The sequence below is a fragment of the Spinacia oleracea genome, chromosome 5 (assembly GCF_020520425.1).
Source record: "Spinacia oleracea cultivar Varoflay chromosome 5, BTI_SOV_V1, whole genome shotgun sequence".
Taxonomy (NCBI): domain Eukaryota; kingdom Viridiplantae; phylum Streptophyta; class Magnoliopsida; order Caryophyllales; family Amaranthaceae; genus Spinacia; species Spinacia oleracea.
The window spans coordinates 58839684-58860462 of NC_079491.1; the positions used below are offsets into that span (position 1 = coordinate 58839684).

Below are 20779 nucleotides of genomic sequence, written 5' to 3' on the forward strand. Positions count from 1 at the left end.
AGACAATTTACAAAGCACCCGCCAAAAACAAAATATATACTTGTACCTATTTTCCAATTTCGTATCGTAAACACAACCTAAATCGAACTTAACTCGTAGTCCAGCAAAGCCTACCCCTCTAAATCACATGCCTATAATTCTATAAAGTGATTACTATTGTCTTAATCTAAGAGGTTTAGAATTAACAAATGGGATAGAAAGTAGAATCATAGATTCAAATCCTTCATCATCAGGGCATCAAACATTAAAATAGTAGACTTCATTTTAGACCTCTTTCCACTTTCCAGCACCCAAAACACAATTCCACAGCACAAGGGATTAAACTAAGGAATCTTCATCATGAATGCAGTATCTTGAAACTCTAAATTTGATAAAAAAATAATCTCTTACCACAATTATAAATTTATAATCCTTCTCATTTTTTGTTTTTACTCTTTTTTTCCAATAATAATACAAACCTGATTACAATACCTTCACTTTCATCCTCTCAAATAAAAAAAAAATCCCAAAATTCAATTTGTTATTGTTGTTTGCAGTGGAGCGAATCTGGGTTCGGATCTGTCATGAAAGATACTGTCAAAAGTTATCTTTTTCAATCCCTTTTGCAGTATATCTCTTGGTCCCAAAAGGCTACACAATTTCACCCTTAAATTCCCAGAAAAAGTAGAGGGATTAAGGGTCTGTAAAAGGGTATCTTTTTAATTGAGTTTTCTGAGTGATTTTGGTTGAAATTGGATTGGGAGAAAAGGGGAGCAAGAATGTTGGAATTGAGGGATAATACTTGCTTCCCACCTGGAATTGTTGTTGTTTATGCTACCCTTGCATGTGTTGATGCGGCTATTGCTGTGATTGCATTTTGTCAGGTATTAATTGTGCTTAATTTTTATTGAATTTGAAAATGGTATTGGTTAATTATTTTAATTAGTTTGTTGTTTTGTGTGATTATAGGTTTTGGATGGTTGTTGTTTTCGTCCAATGTGGTTGTTTATTGCATTAGATTGGTGAATTTGATGGGTTTTTTTTTTTTAAGGTGGGTCGTGCTTAGCTGGGGTTTATGAGGGGTTAGTGTTTTTGGTGATTGAGTTGTTATCTGCAGTGATTCTTACTGGAAATTTGTTGTAGATGATTGACAAATTCGTTCGATGGATTTATGAGCTGAGTTTTATGACTTTACAGAGTACTATTGAGAATTTCGAAATTCCGAGTGCAGCGCTATGAGAGTTAGTTAATGGACATGGAAAAAGAAAAATAGGTTTTGGATGATTGATGCCTTGTCCTATTTCAGTGGATGTAGGAAACTTATGTTCAAGGAAACACTTACTGTTTTGTACATGTTCGAGAGTGATTATGTTATCGGATTGGTCTTTGGCTTCCACTGAGAGCGAAGCTGATGTGACTGGTTCGAGGACATCTAGTTGCATACCACAATATGAGATTAGATAGAAACATACGTGCAACATTGGAATTTGTCTATACTAGTGTAGATATAGAGTACAGATCAATTGCATAGGCCCTTAAGGAGTTAGTACTTAGTACACCACTTTGATATAGATAACTAAATCTGCTCTAAGGCCATAACCAATGTTACCTAATACTCTAATCCCGCCGTGTGTGTACCGCATACTGACAAGCGAATTGTAATACAAAACTGGTATGTTTTTGCTCAGTTTTAAGAAATTATGAATGGCATATCGTACCGAATCTAATACTCACGCATTAGGTAACTCTGGCCATATTCCAGGCACTTTAGGTGATATATACTAGATAGTCCTGTGCTGGGTCACTCAAAGTGGGCATTATTTGATGGGCTCATTTATATTTCTAGAACTTAAGACATCTTGAGACAAGCTTTCGTGGAAGTTTGGAAGGATTCAATGAATGGAAGTCCTCAAACAATGCTTATATAGCCATGAGTCCTGAGTATTTCTCTTGAGTCTTGCCTATTTCAAGACGATTGGTTCTTGTGGTTGGTAATAACGGAAAGGGGGTATGGACTATGGAGGGTGTTTGTTCGGGGAATAAATTCTTTCACTGCTGTGTTGGAACATCTTTTGCATGGTTGAAGAATTTGGTATTGACTGTAGTCTTTGAGGAAGTCTTATGTGCTGTGCTACAAGGGTTTATGTTAAGAGGGTGAATAGTCCTTGATGTTTGCGTCGGAGTTAGTATTAGCAAACAAGACTTTAAAGGTTCTTTACTTCTTATTTTATTGTCCACGCAGGGATTCTTTCTTGGTAGTGTCGTGGTATACTATTGTGCACCATGTTGTTGTAAAGTATTTGCCTGTTGTGTTATGTGGTTTCTCTCTTGATTATGTATCACTTCAGTAGCAGTACTATACCAATGCATTTTGCTTTTTAGCAGTCAATTGAAGTATTGAACATAGGGCTAGCCACAACCATAAATAATCAGGTTATAGTAATTTGATTTTCCACCGCAATAGTTTGTCTGAACATATATTAGCCTTAAGGTGACACTTTGCAGCACTGTTAGTAAAAATGCTGGAAGGTGTTATCTTTTTTATTGCTTGTCATTTTAATGCTATTCTATGTATGTGTTTGATTATCTCAACGCCCCCCTCTCTATAATCCCTCCTTTCCGGTTTTTATGTATTTGGGATAACGGGAAGTAGCTAGGGGACAGTTGGAAGTGTTCTCACAATGTTGAGGTGTTGAAAGTAATATAATTTAGATAATACAGTTTTGTGTTGCTTAATCGCCTATGGCAATTTGTATTCTCTAAAAATGTCCTTATTTTCTAACTTCTTAAAGATGTCAAGAAAGCATAGCAGATCTTGCTGATTGAGAAATATCTTGTATATTTAATTCTTATCCTCATTTAATTTTGGTTTCCTATTTGACTAGTATCATCATTCTTTAGTAGAATATCTTATCTTTTCTATTTATGATGCCAACCTATTCTTTTTTGCTCTTTAGTTAGCGAGGATTCATTCTAGGAGTGCGCTACTTGGTTGGACCCGCCAAAAGGTAAGTCGGCGACCATGTTCAGTTGCTTTTTTCTGTACACATTCTTACTGTTGTTTTGAACTTGGCTGATGTGTAGCGCCTGTTAGTTTATTTCCAAATGGTGCTTGGCCTCAATGCTTTTGTGATTAGAGCATTGGCATGAATTACATATGAAATTTTGTCTCAAGGAACTCCATGAGATAAATCTCCTCACCATGTGAGCAAAATGAATTTTCCTCATATGCTATGAAACTTATTGCGTCGGGCCATGTACATGTGAGACATTTACATTATTTACAATGCTTATTTTTTCACATAATATAAATAAAAAAATATTAAAAACTATAATTGACACATGTTTTTAGATCTCTGTAAAATGACATCCATTTTGCTATATTTTGAACACATTTAAATTTTTTCCTGTTTTTAATAGTTTACTTGATGAAAGAGACTAAGAGAGTGGAAAGTGGGTGAGGGAGTGATGGGGAACTTTTCATCCCCTTATGAGTGAGATGGATTTTTATTTTTATTTTTATTTTTTTATTTTATTTTTTTATTTTATTTTTAAAATTCTTTTGAATTTTTTTAATTTTACATGCTATTTTGAAATGTACTTACTTTACTTATTCATTTATTGTAAACTTTACTTATTTTTTATTATCTCTTACAATATTTCTTCTATAATATATATATATATATATATATATATATACATTTTTCTCTTATCTTACTTTCATTAATTCCACTTTCTCTTCCTTGTTTTTCCTTTTTTACTTCCTGCTCCTTTCTGGTTTGATTGGTGACAATGACGATCTCCTACGACGATTCATGTTAGCCGACCCCAAATCATTTTGGGACTAAGGCTTTGTTGTTGTTGTTGTTGTTGTTGTTGTTGTATGAGTGAGATGGATTTTGTGGGGAAAAAACTCATGAGTCATGAGGAAAACTTATATGTAAGAGGGAAAAGGTGGGTAGAGAAAACAGAGAAAGAGAGAGGGATGAGAAAAAAAAATCCCTCACCAATAGGAATGCTCTCAGGCTTTAAGTGTTTGATTATGCTTGCTAGTCACCGAATGCTTCATATTGAAAATTGGATGCTCTCAGGCTTTAAGTGTTTGTTTATGCCTTCTAATCGCTGAATGCTTCAAATTGAAATATTTCTGATATCAAAAGCCCTTTCCCTACCCATGTCCGAAAAGCTATTGCTACCAAGTCATATGATGCTATCCGCCAATTGTCCTTGACAAGTAATCCAAATCCATGACCCGTCGGAGCCATCGTAGGCCTTGAAATGACTGGTAGGTAGTGGTAGTGCGGTGGGAAGACATGAACGCAAATCTGCCTAGTTAGAAAAGACATATACATGATCACAAGTCGGCCTAACTTTACCAATGATACATTAGCTAGATATGTTTTTATTTCTTTCACTGTCAAAACATGAGCACAAATCAGAACTATGTATTTTTTCTTTGTATTTTCCCTTGAGGCCAAATGGCATAACCTGAATCAAGTTCATATGTATTTTCAGGTCTTTCATTTCATGATTGGCCTTTGTAACTTAGGTAAGATACTGCTTATTCTCTATGGTAATTTTTTGTCGCTTTTAGTGATCTATGAGGAGAACTTTTTTGAACTTGACTGCTTAAAGATGAGTATCTTTACGATTCTTTGTTGATGCTTGAAAAACAGAACTCTCTGGGTGTACCATTTTTAGAGACTGTTTTTTTATCATCTTCTGTTCTTCCTGTTGGTCCAGGGCTCCAGGCTCTTGTTTCTGTAGCTTTGAATTCATGATTATAGTGATGGTGCTGGCGCCTTTGTCTTTTCCAATCAGCATATCAAAGTTTCTTGTGCACTTGATCAATCAAAAAACTTTATGGTTTTAATTGTGATAAAAAAAATTATTACCTGGATCATACAATTTTTAGATGGAATGACGAATCATATTAATGGAGAAACAATCCCTCTCCCTTTTATGTGAATTTCATGTGATATCAAATCTGGAATATTTTGTTGTAGTTGCTTTAGTAGAGATAATGTCGAGTCTTGTGGGATGAGTGTAACTTTAAAGTAGTCCCATATACTTCAGATGAAATTGAATCTGAAATGTTGGCAGATAACTAAACAGTCTAAACTCAAGTCTAACTGCCAAAAGGAAGGCATTAAAATTAGGAGTTCCTGATAATGTTGAAAATTCTTTACTCTGTTGACCTATTACAGCTAACAGTAAACTATCAATGTATGACTTCGAAGAAAGCTGCAGCTAATTGTTATTTGGTTGAAAAGGTGGTTGTGAAAAGAGAAGTGGAGTGTTCTTTTTATTGTAAAAGAAAAGGTGGTATGAGATAGTGAGGTACTTTTTCCTAATTTGAGAGAGCATGGACCCTTCCATTTTGTGGTGGGAAGAGAGATGCATTAAATAACGGAGCAAAACTTTCCCAAAATTGAAGTATAAAAACTAATCTACGGTAGATGAAAAAAGAAAAAGAAAAACTAATTTGGGACACAGCGCACAGGGAGTATTTCTTTTGTCTTAACAGCATGGTGCTCTGTGGATGGGCTCCTAATATCTCCATAAATAGTTTCCTTGCTTGTCTAGTTGTGCTTGATGATGAGATGGTGTATCCTTTTTCGACTTTTACCATATAAAGTTCTTTAGCTTTGGTTAGCCTAAGGCCTAAGCTAAGATTAGTCATGCCGAAAACCAGTAAGTTATAAATATCCTGAATGGATTGTTGACTTTTCACCCGTAATTTGTTGGTGTTAAGGATCTAATAGATCCCATGTTTAATTAGTGTTAAATATTACACTGAAAATTATTTATACTTCCTCTGTTTTTTTTTTAATCTCACCATTGGTATGGGCACAGGAATTAAGAAAGGGAATAAAGGTGATAAATACCAAAAATTCCCATGTCATTCATCATTATCATTATCATTACCCCATTGCCTCAAGAGGCTCCCGCAAGAAGCGGGGTAAGGGGGGGTCGGACGTACGCAACCTTACCCCTGCAATTGCAGAGAGGTTGTTTCCAATTGACCCAAAAGCGATAACGGGACAACAACGGGACGACCATCTTCTACTTCATGGAAAGGAAGCGAATAGGTATTAAGAGCCATTTTGATTTAGTCCATCACATCCCACAGCCAAAAGAACAAATGAATCTTTGGCTCCATCAAAAATCCCCATGTGATAACAAAAAAAGGAGAGAGATAAAAGGTGGGGTAGCAATGTTAAACATAAAGTGTGTATAAGGGTAGAATTGGTATTTGTTGTGTGTAACGCATCAAAAAGCATTTGAAGCACACCATAATAGGAAATGGTGAAATTAAAAAAACACGGAGGAAATATATCAATAGAAGGTGATTAACAGTTTCATTAATGTTATTAATTTGTCAACTTGAAAGGTAAAATGGTCATTGAGTATTGTATTTAATTTTATTATGTGCTTATGTGCATTGTCCGTTTATGGTCGGGGAAATCTAGCTTGTTAGTCTGTTACCGTTTTGTGCAAATTCTTGATTTATGGTATCTGTTTTAAATTTCTTTGACCATATATTTAATGAAAAAAATATAATAATAGCTTTTGTTGCAGGTTACGTTGTTTTTTTTGTATTAACGCTCATCGCTACTTGCAAAGGATGGTCATGCTGGTCAAGTTTTTGCGGCTTTGTATTCATGGGTATGAATCCAGCTTATTGCAAGCTGGCTCTGATCAGTTGCTGATTTTTTTTTGTTTCATAAAGATTTTTGATATTTTGGTGCAGCCTTCCCTAAGATCCTTTTATTTGCGGCATTTCTTCTACTTCTGTCATACTGGTATGTATGTTATTTTTATTCTTGTTATTGCTACTATGCATTACTTTATATTGTCGCCTGGATTTTTGTATAATTTTAGCACACAATAGGTTGGTGTTATTGCTGCCTTGTTCTAGTTGTCAAGTTCTATGCCAATGTTTCTGTTAGTTCATTATTGTGTGCTGTCTTTGCTGCCTTTTCTATAGGGTGGATCTTTGCCACCAGGCTGATGATGAAGAGGATGAGGGAGACGGTAGTTCTCGTGAAGCTTTGTTGGATAAGACTACCAGTAAACCTCCTTTAACAAACACTGATGATAATCAAAGATGTCTACCTATTCCATCACTTCATGTTGGAAGCCGCCAAAGACTTGTTATTTTGGTATGTTATTAAAATCGCACATGTAGTGTGCTGGTAAATTCTACTTCACATTAGCCGAGGCATATTATGAATCGATTATTCATATTACGCAAAACTATTGCCAATTTGTTGATTAAGATTTCTTTTTTACTGTTATTTCTATTCCAGATTACGGTTGTGGTTCTTGTTTTAATGATTGCTTTCGCCGTGCTAATTTGGATTGGGATGGGAAGGAATCCGATTGATTCATCAACTGTTGCCCGGGTATGAGCTTCTTAGTAAACTTTTCTTCTGTTTAATCTTCCAAGTGTGCACTTATAATTTTGTATGTGGAGATTAAGGGGCTAATCTAAAGGAACTTTGGGCGAAACCATGCATGTTTGTGTCCTCGTTGCAACTTGAAAGGATTGTTATGGTTTTTCTGGCTGTCTTTCCCGTGTGAACTTCAGCTACTACAGAAAGCTTTAAATTATGTTCTGTTGCATTACAAATATACCAAAGTCAGCTTACTTTTTCTCTTCTTTATGTATCAATTTTCTGTCACATTAACATTACATTTTTTTTTATATACTTATGACTTCTTTTGGAGGGGAAAGTAGTTGGAATTATGGAGACAAACTTTGGAATCTCGAGGTTTTAGGCTGAGTAGAAACAAGACGGAATATATGGAGTGTAAGTTTAGTGGAGTCCAAAATAGAGACCGGCGCGATTAACTTCGATGTGAAGATTGTCCAGGTTCTGAAATCTTCCGCTATTTAGAATCTATTATCCAAAAGGATGGAGAATTGGGTGGCGATGTGGCTATAGAATCAAAGCAGGTTGGTTGAAATGGAAGAGTGCCACGGGGTTCGTCTGTGATCCAGGCAAGCCCCAAAACATTGAAGGGAAAATTCTACCACACGGCAATTAGACCGGCGTTGTTATACGACACAGAAAGCTGGACAATAAAATATTGTCATGTGCATAAGATGAATGTGGCGGAGATGCGCATGTTACGTTGGATGTGTGGACATACAAGAAATGATCGATTGAGGAATGAGATTACTAGGAAGAAAGTAGGGGTTGCATCAATTGAGTTTAAGATGATGGAGAATCGTTTAAGATAGTATGGACATGTAAGAAGGAGATCAAGTGATGCTCCAATTAGGAGGCTAGAAGGGTGGCAAAGTGATAGGGTTGTAAGGGGTAGGGGAAGACCTAGGAAAACTTATAGAAAGGTGATTGAGAATGATATGAGCCTACTTGGGATTGAGGAAAATATGGCGTTGGTCAGGACAAAGTGGAGGGAGAGAATATACATTGATGACTTGATTTGACATATATCTTCCATTTTGGTCCTCTTAGTTACTTAGCGTTTTGCAAACCTTTTTCGTTGAACTTTGTTTACATATTTTTTTTCCTTTTCTTTTTTCCCTTAAAGCTTTCTTTAACCTTTTAATTAGTTTCCCCCACAAACTTTTTTTCCTCCCCGTCTTTTCTTGGCTCCCTTTTATATGATATTTTCAAATGTAATTCTGTCCTTATTTTTTTCGTTTTTAACTTTACTTATTTTTCTTATCCCTTATGTTATTTTCTTTAGTATTTTTTTCTTGTTTTACTTTCATTAATTTCACTTTCTCCCTCTTTCTTGTTTATTCTTTTCACTTCCCGCTCCTTTCTTGTTTGATTAGTCACAATGACGATCTCCTATGACGATTCATGTTAGCCGACCCCAAAATCATTTTGGGATTAAGGCGTTGTTGTTGTTGTAGTTATGACTTCTTCTCCGGTACAAACCAGTCATGACAATCAAATTCAAGGTATAATATGAGATAAGTTCGGATAAAATAAGAGTTAATAAGTTCAAAATGTATCTTTTTATAACTTCTAATAAGGGCCAATAAGATAAGTTAAGGGGGTAATATGATAAGAATACGAAGTATAGATAAATAAGTGTAAGGCCAATAAGGTAAGATAAGATAAGATAAAATAAGTGAAATTCAGGTGAGTAGAATGATACCTTACTCTTCATCTTCTATGCCAACTGCAAGCTTGTCATTACCAATTTCTATCTTTTTATAAGTTGCCTTTGGGTTATGGTCAGTGGCGAAACCAGAAATATTTTATCGGGGGGGGGGGGGGGGGGGGGGGGGCACATATACTAATTGTATTACGTCTCAAATATCCAATTTTATGAAAAATATTATGGGTTCGCGATATTTACACCAAAATGAATTTTGTTTATCTAAGGTGACGATTTAAAGCTAACAATTACTTATAAAGTTTATAAAACATATGTGTGCAAATCCATTTCTACGATAACAATTGTAGTAAGGATTTTTTTTTTTTTTTTTGCGAAATGCATTTAATCAGTTAACGTAACTTATTTTATAATATAGAAAATATGTTAAATTAAATAAAGCTTGTAAAAAAAAAGTAAGACAAGTCGTTATTAAGAAAATACATTAGAAATACTTCTTCGTATATGAAGTAAAAACCTGTATGCATAAAAAATAAAAAATAAAAACCTCTGTTATAAGATGTTAAATTGCTGTAAAAAAGGATGTTAAGTTGAGGAATTGAACAATGAAAGACACTTTAAAAATAAAGAAAAGAAAAAACATGGATAATAAATGACTGGGCATAGCCAGCTGTAGCAAGGAGTAATAAAAATGGAAAAGGTAGAAAAGAAGAATCGAACTTGAGCCGAATAATGGCTTTCATGCTCCAAAAACCAACTAAGCCAACTTAATTTTGTGAATATTATAGACATCATTTAGTTTATAATTTAAATCATAGGGGGGGCCTTGGCCACCCTTGGCCACCCCCTAGTTCCGCCCCTGGTTATGGTCATTTGCTATGTGTCCTTACCGGGATGTGTAAAAATTACTCCCTCCGTTTTTTTAAATGCATCACTTGACTTTTATGGGTGTCTTTTTTTTTTAAATGCACCACTTCTACATTTGGTAACTTTCTACCATATTTTATTATTTTTCATTAATACCCACTCGAAATCTGTTGTTGTTCTCTCTCTCTTATTAAATACCTTTTAAAAAAAAAATCTCTCACATGTTATCTCTATCATGGTCCCCATTGTTGTTTTACTGGAATAATTAATTTTTCTACTTGCCCACTTGCACCATTTAATAATTAATTTTGCATGGGCCTCCTATAACTATATGCTCTAGTCAGGTTGAGCAAAATTGAATTGTTAGTTATTGTTGATGTCTGATCTTGTGTTCAACTCCTCCAAATCAAGTTTCAGGACTGAATGGATTTGAAAAATGAGCAAATTACGGAAATTACTATGGTGAAGGAACAAATTCATGTCTAGTTACAGCCAAATTATAAAAATGTGCTGAAATTAATAATAACTAATTAATAAGGTTTTGATGAAACATTTTTTTTGTGTGTGATTTGGGTGAAAAGAAGGTCCAAGTTGGCAGGAGTTCTCCAACATCTCATTCTTGTTTTTGTGTAAATACAAAACTAATATTGATGTTGCAGTAGAATGACCTCAGAAACACTGTGCAGGTCTATGTAGATATCTTTGCAATTGGAATTTTTCTGTTGGGAGGGGCATTGGCGTGTTATGGTAAGTGTTTCCAATTGCTTCCTCATAAATTTTACCTTAAAACAGGGGTTATTACCATTATGTGCTTCTGCTGCTGTTCTCACTTTCATACTTGAGATATTTTGGACATGATAAAGGACGAAATTAATGAAGAAAACGAATAGGTAAGAGGATAAGGTAGGAAGATAATTTGATACGGAATTCATTTTTGAGACTATCTTTCTCATTTCCCTAGTGTACTGCTATGCTGATGTCTAACTAATGAGATTTATGGTCCAAGTTTGATGGAATAACAGTGCAGTGTCTATTGACTAGAGATGTAAATTGAGTGATTTGCAATATGACCATTTCAATTTTGAATAAATGATGATGGGTTCTTTAGATTGGAACATTGCAAATTGAACTCATATTTTTTCACTAGCATTAGCAATCATGGTGTCCTATTGTGCTTTTGACATGTTACCGGGTCCACACATAGAGACATATACCTTAATGTTCATAGTTATTCCTCCTTCCATATGTTATCTTACTGTTTATGGCTGTCCTATACTCACTGTTATATTTTTTTTCTTTTCACTGTGGTAGTTTATGTGCTTTCTTGGATCCTAGAGTGGAGTTTAATCGGGTAGATCCTCATTTGTAAAAGCCAGTAGGTAAATAATATTATACTGTTTTGTTGATGCTGACCTCGATAATTTAAAGAAATTTTAAGAAGCTGCTTAGGGTTGAAATTTAAGTTGTTTCAGGATTGAAGTTAACCTAGGGTTTGTTCTCTTCGATTTATTTCGGGTTTATTACTTACTACTATACTACTCACTAAAGATAGTCAAAGTAAATTATGTGGTTGGTGGGTTGGGTCAGTTTTTGCCAGATCTACTTACTAGTCACTAAAGATAGTCAAAGTAAATTATGTGAATAGTGTAAAAGTTAAAATGGTGTTACTAAAAACAAACCTAGGAAGTATATACTATCTTATTACAGGATAACTTTAATTCCGTATTAATAGAGCTTATTGAAGCTAGATGTAAGACAAGTCTAACGGAGTGTTTAAAAAAGCGCGCTTAAAGCACGCTTAAGCCCTGAAGCTCGAAGCTCTAGGGAAAAACGCTTAATTAGGTCTGAGCGAAGCTCTTGTGATTAAGCCTGCCGATGCGCGCTTAAGCGCATGAAGCCCGCGAAGTGCAAAGAGCACGCTTTTGGCGCTTCATTGAATTTTTTTTTTTTTATTATTACTTTACGTTGAAAGCTTTTTTATATGTTGTTATTGTGTTTTGGACCACTCCCTATTAATCCTTAACAATAGAAAGTATACCAATAGTCCAAAAAAGAAGAAAAGAGAAGAAAACAGTCACAACAGCCGACCCTAACTTCTACCTTCTGGATAAACACTATGTTATATGCTTTATTTTTGTTAAAGCAAGGAGTAATATATTTTTGTTAAAGCAAGGAGTAATATATTTTTGAAGCAAATCTGATGTTTATATTTTTTTTTGGTTATTTTAGTAAGATATATATTCATAATAGTAAAAATCTTTAATTCTTAAAAAGTGTGCTTCACTTCGATGAAGCCCACGCCTTGCGCTTGCGCTTTGCGCTTAAGCTCTAGGACTCATATCGCTTTAGTGCGCTTTGCGCTTTTTTATACACTCTAACCAACAGAATTCAGATGGAGGATTCTAGGGTATGGGAGGGTCCGTGATACGCCTGGGAATATTTCTCTTAAGTTGTTTTTTTGTTGTTTAAGCTTGTTTTCATGAATCATAGTTGGTGGAATTCCCTCTATGGGACTGCTAATTGTGATCTGAAAGCTAAGGCATCTCTCAAGGTTTGAGCTTTTTTGGAGACTAAGGTCAGGTGTTAGGCAAAGTTAACTCTTTTGATAGATCGGGTTGACTATCTTGGCAGTCATTTTCATGTAGGACTGAGTCAATAGCTAGTCATGCTCATGTGTCTCTCTTCATTGTTACATGGTGTATTACATTTGGAAGATTCTTTATGCTGAGAAGAACTCCTTGGTTTTCCGTTGTATGTGTTAAATTTGTTACAAGTTTGTTTCTTTGGGCTAGGAAAGGCCAAATGGTATGATGCTCTTGTGGCAAACTGGCAATTGTGTGCAATGGCTAGAACGAAGTGTGTATGTCTTCTTGGTAGACACGCTTTAAGTGATTGCTGTTGGATAGGATGACTTATTTAGCGTTGAGCTAAGGCTGCTAGGCTTTTAGAGGAACACTCATTTTCTTTTATTACTCCCTTTGTCCAATAATTTCTTCACACATGGGTTTGGCTCGAAGCCTAAAGTCAAGATTTGAGAGAACTAATAAAAAAATGGAATAAAAGAATTGATGTAAAGAGAGAGAACACTAAAAGTTTTTGATGGAGACAGAAAAAGGTTTGATGTGATGAGAAAAGAGAAGTAAAATTTCTTATTTAAGTTATTTATTTTTATTTCAAAATATAAGTGTAATGTAAAGTTTCGAATAATAGAAAGAAGAAAATTAGGGATGCAGGGAGTATGGCTTGGTGTTTCTCTTCTTTCTGTCTCATGTCTTTATAGTGCCCTTTTATGTAGTTTCTATTTCTTAGGAATTTGGAGTTATTTGGTTTAATCATGTATAACTGCATTCATCCAGAAGTTGACCTGGAAATATGACATTGTTTGAAATGTGTAGGCTAAGAGTGGCTTGAAGTTGTGTTACAAATCACTTTCCTTGAGGCTCGATCTTGCCTCTTAATAGTTGTAATGGGGTATCATTTAATGCATTAAGAATACAATGAACCCTAGTTCATATTAAGTCATTGTACTAGCAAGATTGGTAATCTTGAGAGAAAATTATCAAATTCTGAAATAATTTGGAGTAAATGTCATCTAAATCTTGCATGAATGATTTTTCATCTTTTGCATGAGACCTGACACTAACTTGCCTTAACAATTATAGCTAATCCATGTACTCCCTCCGTTCCCGAATACTTGCAACACTTGTGTTTGCATGTAGTTTTAGGAAGGTTTGTGACTAGTACGTGAAAATAAAGTGGAGTTAATGAGGATATTTAAAAGGTTTTTGGGAGAGAGAAATAATAAAGAATTTAATAGAAAAAAGAAACAATAAATACTTGATACAAGTCGGGTTAGTGGGTGAGAGAAATAATAAAGAATTAGTAGTCCCCTGCCAAAATAGGAACTGTTGCAAGTATTCAGAGATGGCCGAAAGAGGCAAGTGTTGCAAGTATTTAGCGGAGTAATACTAATGAAGCACTACTGTCTGAACGTTGTCCACGAGACACTCTGCTGCTGAATGTACAATTCCCGTTAACTTCTATTTTGGTATTGTGATATATTACTATGCCCTCTCCCATCTCCGTTCTCCCCATATATCAACTTTTCTATTCAATTTTTGTTCTCAGTTACCTATTTTCATGCTCAGGTCTCCTAATATATTTGAAGATGAGCAAAGTAAGATCCGAGGGCGCTTCATCGGAGATGTGGAAGGTATTTTTTCTTTGTGCTGTATCAATTTCCTTTTGATGGGTATTCTACGGTTTTAAGTACAATATAGAGGAACTTAAGTGGGAATAGAAGGTCGGGGGTTCATTTACTTGTTAAATCTATCGAACAGCACAAGAAACAAGAAGTGTTCTATATCTGTCTGATGTGGGAGTTAGCATGTGAGACTTAAATAATGGGGACATATATTAAAGATCTATGGTTGTTCATAGTTTTAGCTTGGGGTAGAGCCATAGAGGCCCTAAGGGAGAACATAAGAAAGATATTTTAACATTCAGAGATGTAACCATTTGCTTCGAAGTTGTAGTGATGGTGGTCTAGATGCATTTTCATTTGCCATCCTTTCTGGCCCACTCTATAAAGACTAAAGCCTTTGATTTCATTCATATGCTGATTGAAACCTGCAATGGAAGTAAATGGCGTGTGACTAGCTTTAAGTTATTCAGGTGTATGTACCAGAGATGCAGTGCTGAAAGGATGGTAACTGAAAATGTACATCGGTCTTAGAACTTAGAAGTATATATATAGGGTGAGGTTCCGGTGAGAACTTATGGTGAGAACTTCTCTTTTCACGAGAATCTCTTTTGTGCGTAATTTTTGAACACGTGGATAAAATTTGAACTATATGTGCATATATTTTTTAAAATGTGCACCACTTTTTTTCAGCTTGAATAAAATTTACGATTTTCTAGAAACGGAAAAAAATGCACATAATATATGAGTAAAACATATGCACATTTAGTTCAAAAAATATGCACATTTAATATAGTTGAAATATTATGCACATTTTAGTTCAAAAATTATGCATACTTAGTTCAAATAATATGCATATTTGAGGTTCTCACCATAAGAAAAGTTCTCACCATAAGAGGGTTCCCATATGATCTAAATCTATATATACTTTCTCCGTGTCACAATAAAATAGATGCACTATTTTGACTTTTTGCACTATTCCACTTCTTAACTTTGGCTTCTTTTTTACTAATATATTAAAAATACATATTAATATTTAAAATGCTGTTAGAATAGTTTATAACGTATATTTCAAAGTATAACTTTGTTTATAACTTTTTACTAATAGATAATTATAGAAAGTAAAGTTCAAGGATGGTTGTTGATAAGAGAGGAAGTCAAAATAGTGCATCTATTGTGAAAAGGAGGTAGTATGTTGCATGTTATTTATCTTAAACTGATCTTACCTTCCGATTTACAGGTCACAGGTCTTGCTGTTGTTTCTCTTGTATGTTTCACAACAAGTGCTCTAGTAGCACTTCTAACTGATATTCCAGTATGTGTTGATTTTCTTTTTAATGATTTATCTTGGATTCTATATTTACTTTCATTCAGATATTGATTATAGATTGCCCTTTTTTGGCTGCACTTTGTGGCATATTTACCTCTAAGAGTTCTACTATTCTATTGCTACAGGTTCTTTACCGTTGGCATCAAGAGCCCATTAGTGGTTTTAGCACCACTATCTTACTGATCTTATACTATTTTATAGGTACTTGATGTTTTTTTTTTAATTGACTTCATTGTTTTGGACATTGAACTAGTAGTTTGTCTCAGCATAATGTTTCACATGTTCACAACTAGAAGTGGCTCATCATGATTCATGATTAGTTCCAAGCTTGTTAATACCTGACGCTCATGTATTAACTATTCCTCATTACTATATCGGAAAAATGGCATAGAATTCCAAGGAAAACTTGTGAGAAAGCTGAGCTGTGAGCACCTATATGACTATGTTGTGGTACCTGCCTTAGAGTGAGAGTCCTTAGCCTAGTTTCTTTCTTTCTAATAGTCAAACACTTGGTTAAAAGTATACAATTACTTGCCTAGGGACTGCTGGTAAAAGGTTGAGTGTGATTACTGATATAGATAGGTACTTTTGGTGAATTTTTTTGCCCTGCTATGAGAATGTTTAGTTAGTTATGACCAAACATCTATAGCTTGAAATGTATGCCCATGTAATGGAATGCCTCCTTTCTTTGTTGATTTAGAAAATTCTCTATCGTATGCCTCTTTCCTTTTCCATTTCATTGTCTTTGATTCCTGCTCTGTCAGCCATTAGAATGACACATCTCCTTTACGCAAGTGACAATTGGTAAGTCATTGCAGAACTTCTGATAAAGCTGCTAAAAACTGTTCTGATACTAGGCAGATGATGAAGTAGAAATAGGATTCCGTGTTATTCAATTTCTATGGAGTTGAACTATTTGGTTATAGCAAGATTTTTGTAATTGGTGATAGATAGATTGCGCAACTGCATCACATGCACTTTTCAAAGGCCTCTAATTACTTGTGGGTGTTCAAGATAGTAGAGGAAGTGCATCACATGCACTCAACTTTCTTATGGAAGAGGGTTTTAAAACCTCTTCTCTTCTCAAACAAGAGATTCCCTCCATCCCAAACTAATGGGCCACCTTTGTATATTAGTTTATGAGTTCACCCTAAAAAATAGGTCACTTTTTAAATGTGATAACTCTAGTAACGTTCACCATGACTGGTGCTCTTGAATTCATTGGAATGTTGACGTATTTGGAATTTTGCCTGATTTTGATGAAGATAATGAATTTTAGTTAGCTTTGGTATGCAGGTTCATCAGCACCGGCAGCCTTTGTATTGTGGGTCATGAGGGAATTACCACCTTCTTGGGTGGTTGATAGAGCCGAGGAATCAAGAATAGTAACCTTCATTAATGATGGATCAACAGGAACGCATAATTCTCAGCACTGGACTGCTGTAACAAGCTCACGAAATCAGGTTTGCTTTCAGTTGTTCGCACCATATTGATAATGGCATATCACCATGAACCTTACCTTTTCCCCATTTAGCGCAAAGTTGTTTTTTCTTTTTTAAAAGAAGTATAATGTGCAATGAAGACCAAAATAACTCCTACTCCTACTACTGTCACAGGGTTCAAAAGCAAGCCCCATCTAATGTAAATCATGGTCTGAAACATATCCGGATGAAATTTCTTGAGCAGAATTTTGTACTGTACTCTCTCACTAAAGGTTGGGCAATGTGGTGGCACCCTGAGTTGGGAAGAAGCACGGTGCTCCATTTATTAGCCAGAACCATACCGCTGTAATTCAATTGTTTTGCTTTGAATTATCTGTAAATAGATAATCTATTCCTCTTGCCATCCTTAAAAGTAAAACAGCAGGGATGGTTGGAGGAAGATGGAAGGTAGTCAACCTGTTTCCTGACCTAGAAATTTGTAAAATTTTGTAGCTCAACTTGGTGAAATGGCTCACTTTGGTGAGTATAATCACAGTTTTGTACCCGAGTTAATTGTCTCAAATGAAGGATTACAATGACATTAGTGAGATACTCTGTAATAGCTCTTCCGTTTTCTCTCTACCATTTTGTTGGTAGTTTAGGTCTCTTTTGAATTTCAACCATAATTTATACAAGTAACTATTTTAGGGAAGATCAAATTTATTTTTTAAAGCATTCGGAAGTAGTATTATAAGATCTTATTTCCTGGAGTTTTTTTTTTACGTAGGAGTCTTAATAAAGTAAAGTAGCCCATGAATTAGCCTGTTCTTTGTGGATCGATTCGTTTGCTTCAAACGTGTCTTTTGCTTGGTTGATGATGGTTTAAGTAATGACCTTAATAGTAACGACAACTTTTGTGTAAGACCGTCTTACCGGAAAGACTGTTTTGATTGGTTAACTAATTGGTTTCATTGCTTAACTAAGTAGTTCTAATGTTTAATTAACTAATTAGTTTCAGTAATTATATGACACAAATGTGGTGTTTTGTGTAAGACGGCCTTATATAAAAGTTTGCATTAATAGCGATACTACTGTTCAATTCTCGTGCCAATTGTGAATTTGTTTGAATAATCTGGTCGTACTAGTATGAATGTATGATCCACCGTCAAAATAGACATGCTCAACATATAGAGGTGTAATGAAACACTGCTGACTTTCCTTCTCCGCCTCATACATCCTTGATCCTCCAACCATGGTAAAATATGTACAGCTAATTTGTTTTCTGAAATTAAGCAAGATTCTCTCTTGCTTCTTGATCCAGCATCTCATGATTAGACCTGGTTATTGGACAGGGTAGTCCAATGGATATAGGGTTAGGGTCAAGTTAATAGGGCTTTTATTGGACAGGGCCTTTATTGGACAGGGCCTTTATTGGACAGGGTCATTATAGGGTCAAACTTATACTACAATTATTTTGAAAATAAAAATAGTAATGATACAAAAAATTACATGCATAGCTTCGTATTTACTTGTACTTGCACATGGCTCTTTTGTTTTTCATTTTTCATTGCTCGTTTATTGACCCGCCCAATAATGACCCGCTATTGACCCGCGACCCGCTTTTGACCCGCCCATTATCGACCCTCTAAAAATGACCCTTTCAATACCCGACCCTCTTTTGACCCGCACCGACCCTGACCCGCCCCGCCCGATAACCAGGCCTACTCATGATGCATCAATGATATTTTTTGATTTTAAGTTGGCCCAATTTATTTCGAAATTTAAGCAAAGAATGAAATAGATATGTTATGTTTCTTCCGAAATTAATCAAGCTTTTGTCTTGGTTTTTGGCCCTGCATCACAAGATGCCTATGACCATGCTTATGAGGTGTAAAATGAAGTTTATGTTCTCTTTCCTGCCTCATTACTCATTAGGCACAGAAACTTAATAAGGCCAAATCTTTGCTTGTCTTCTTTGTTTTTCAGAAATTTTGGTAATTTCCTGGTCAATTTCTGTCTTTTGTTCCGTAAAGAAGTTTTTATAGGCTTTTTTTTTTTAATTTCAATCATTTTTTAGATTATTTTCTGGTTCTTCTCTTGGCCATGCCCATAGACGATAGATCTCTTTTTACAGCATCGTTCCATCTGTTTATTTTTATTTCTCAGAAATTTTAAGCAAGATGTTCTTGCTTCTCGACCGCCTCATTTCCTTGGCTAGCATAATACCCTTTGCTTCTTCGTTCCCAATCGGTGAACTTCAGGCGCCGACATACTCGTCTTCGGAGACCACTATGAAGATCTTCTATTCGACATCACTCAGATCGACACATGCTGAGTTGAACTCCCTAGTTATTTTGACACCTCTCTTGTATTAGCTTCATTGGGAAGCTCTGTTTATTTGGCTTCCTTGAGAAGTTTTAGTTTTAGTTTTTTTATTTTCTTGTTTTTATGTCTTTTTATTTTCTAATCTATTAGTCTTTCTCTGAGATAGGGAGACTTTTAGATTCTTTGGTTTTCCCTGAGATAGGGAGACCTTAGAACCGTGTACCTTTCCTTTAAAAGTAATAAAAAATAATATAGAGGTGTAATGACCCCATAATGACATCCCACTCTTTACAAATAACGATTACAAGTCATTATGCGATTCTAAACTAGGGATGTCAATGGATCGGTTTCAAATCGGGTGAAGTTTCATTTGCGTACATCAGTTTATTAATTCGTTCCCACTGCATCCATTTGTCACCCGCTTAACTCATCACCCGCATCCATCTGTCGCTTGTTTAACTCATCACCGGCATCCATCCATCCGCAGATGAAACAAGTTGATTAGGATAATACCAGATTAATGTTTTGTATTTTAAAAAAATTACATAAACTCTGGCATAAACTCCGTCTGTATTTTTATTAAGTGATACAATTTGACCAGTACGGGATTTCAAGAGGCTAAATTAATTTTATTAAAATAAGATGTAAGTGATGGTAGAGGGTTATTATTTGTTATAAAGTTGATAATAAGTGAATTATTTATTGTTAGAAAAAAAAGATGACCACAAGATGGAGAAGGATTAATATAATTGAAAGTGATAACCATGACATACCAAAATATATATATATATATATATATATATATATATATATATATATATATATATATATATATATATATATATATATATATATATATATATATCACTTAATAAAACACGGCCGAATAAAAAACATTGTATCCCTTAATAAAAATAAAAAGGGAGAAGTAATTTTCAACAATATGAAATACAAAAGGTCTTGCGCGCACAAGGTGTACAATAAATTTATTGTACACCAAGATAACTTTTACTCATTTTTTTGTAACTTTAACCTAGTTTTTATTAACTTTTATATTAATAAAAGAAATTTGATAGATAAATATTTTAAAGGGTTAAATTATTAATTTTATAATGATTAGTGATTTTGAAGAAATAAGTTTTATTAAAATGAAAAAAAAATCACTTAAAAATAGATAACTTTTACATATATAAGCTTAACTTTTAAGCATTTTGAGTTAACTTTTACTCCGGTGTTCAATGTTTATTGTACAACCTTTGTAAATAAGAATTTGTGTATAAAATAATTACATATAAACAAACAAAAAATAACTTGAAAAATAATAATTTGCAACAAGAATCACATTTTTCTCTAAATAGTATTATAAAATTTAGAACGAAAAAAAATGTATTAAACGGATGGATAGTGGTCGACGTATGGAGTGAAGCGTTCATTCATATCGGACATGATCCGTCACCCGTATCTCATCCATTTAATATTGTTCTTATTCACAAGATCTTCAAACCAAATAAGCAATATTACGATAACGATCTCAACAATAAAAAGGAAACT

General features: G+C 34.6%; 1 protein-coding gene across 2 annotated transcripts; it reads left to right on the forward strand.

Annotated features, from left to right (window-relative positions):
- The first annotated feature begins 223 nt into the window (after positions 1 to 223).
- On the forward strand, positions 224 to 17673 carry LOC110787715 (tobamovirus multiplication protein 1). 2 transcript variants are annotated; one of them, XR_008920649.1, is made up of 13 exons: positions 224 to 863; positions 2937 to 2987; positions 4495 to 4528; positions 6562 to 6648; positions 6734 to 6785; positions 6971 to 7145; positions 7293 to 7388; positions 10638 to 10698; positions 14100 to 14164; positions 15393 to 15467; positions 15608 to 15683; positions 16766 to 16945; positions 17099 to 17673. XR_008920649.1 is itself a non-coding variant. In XM_056828066.1 (13 exons), the coding sequence occupies exons 1-13, from the start codon at positions 759 to 761 to the stop codon at positions 17120 to 17122; spliced, it is 1068 nt and encodes a 355-aa protein (XP_056684044.1). In that variant the 5' UTR covers positions 231 to 758; the 3' UTR covers positions 17123 to 17673. The 2 variants fall into 2 exon arrangements, 1 of the variants encoding a protein (XP_056684044.1); XM_056828066.1 differs by having other exon boundaries at positions 231 to 863; positions 16779 to 16945.
- The last annotated feature ends 3106 nt before the right edge of the window (positions 17674 to 20779 follow it).

What these genes read in the sequence shown, in the direction of transcription:
- LOC110787715 (XM_056828066.1), top strand. Translation starts at nt 759, where the DNA reads ATGTTGGAATTGAGGGATAATACTTGCTTCCCACCTGGAATTGTTGTT. An exon ending in TTGCGGCTTTGTATTCATGG is followed by an intron (nt 6,649 to 6,733) that starts GTATGAATCCAG and finishes ATTTTGGTGCAG; the next exon opens with CCTTCCCTAAGATCCTTTTA. An exon ending in TAACAAGCTCACGAAATCAG is followed by an intron (nt 16,946 to 17,098) that starts GTTTGCTTTCAG and finishes CTACTGTCACAG; the next exon opens with GGTTCAAAAGCAAGCCCCAT.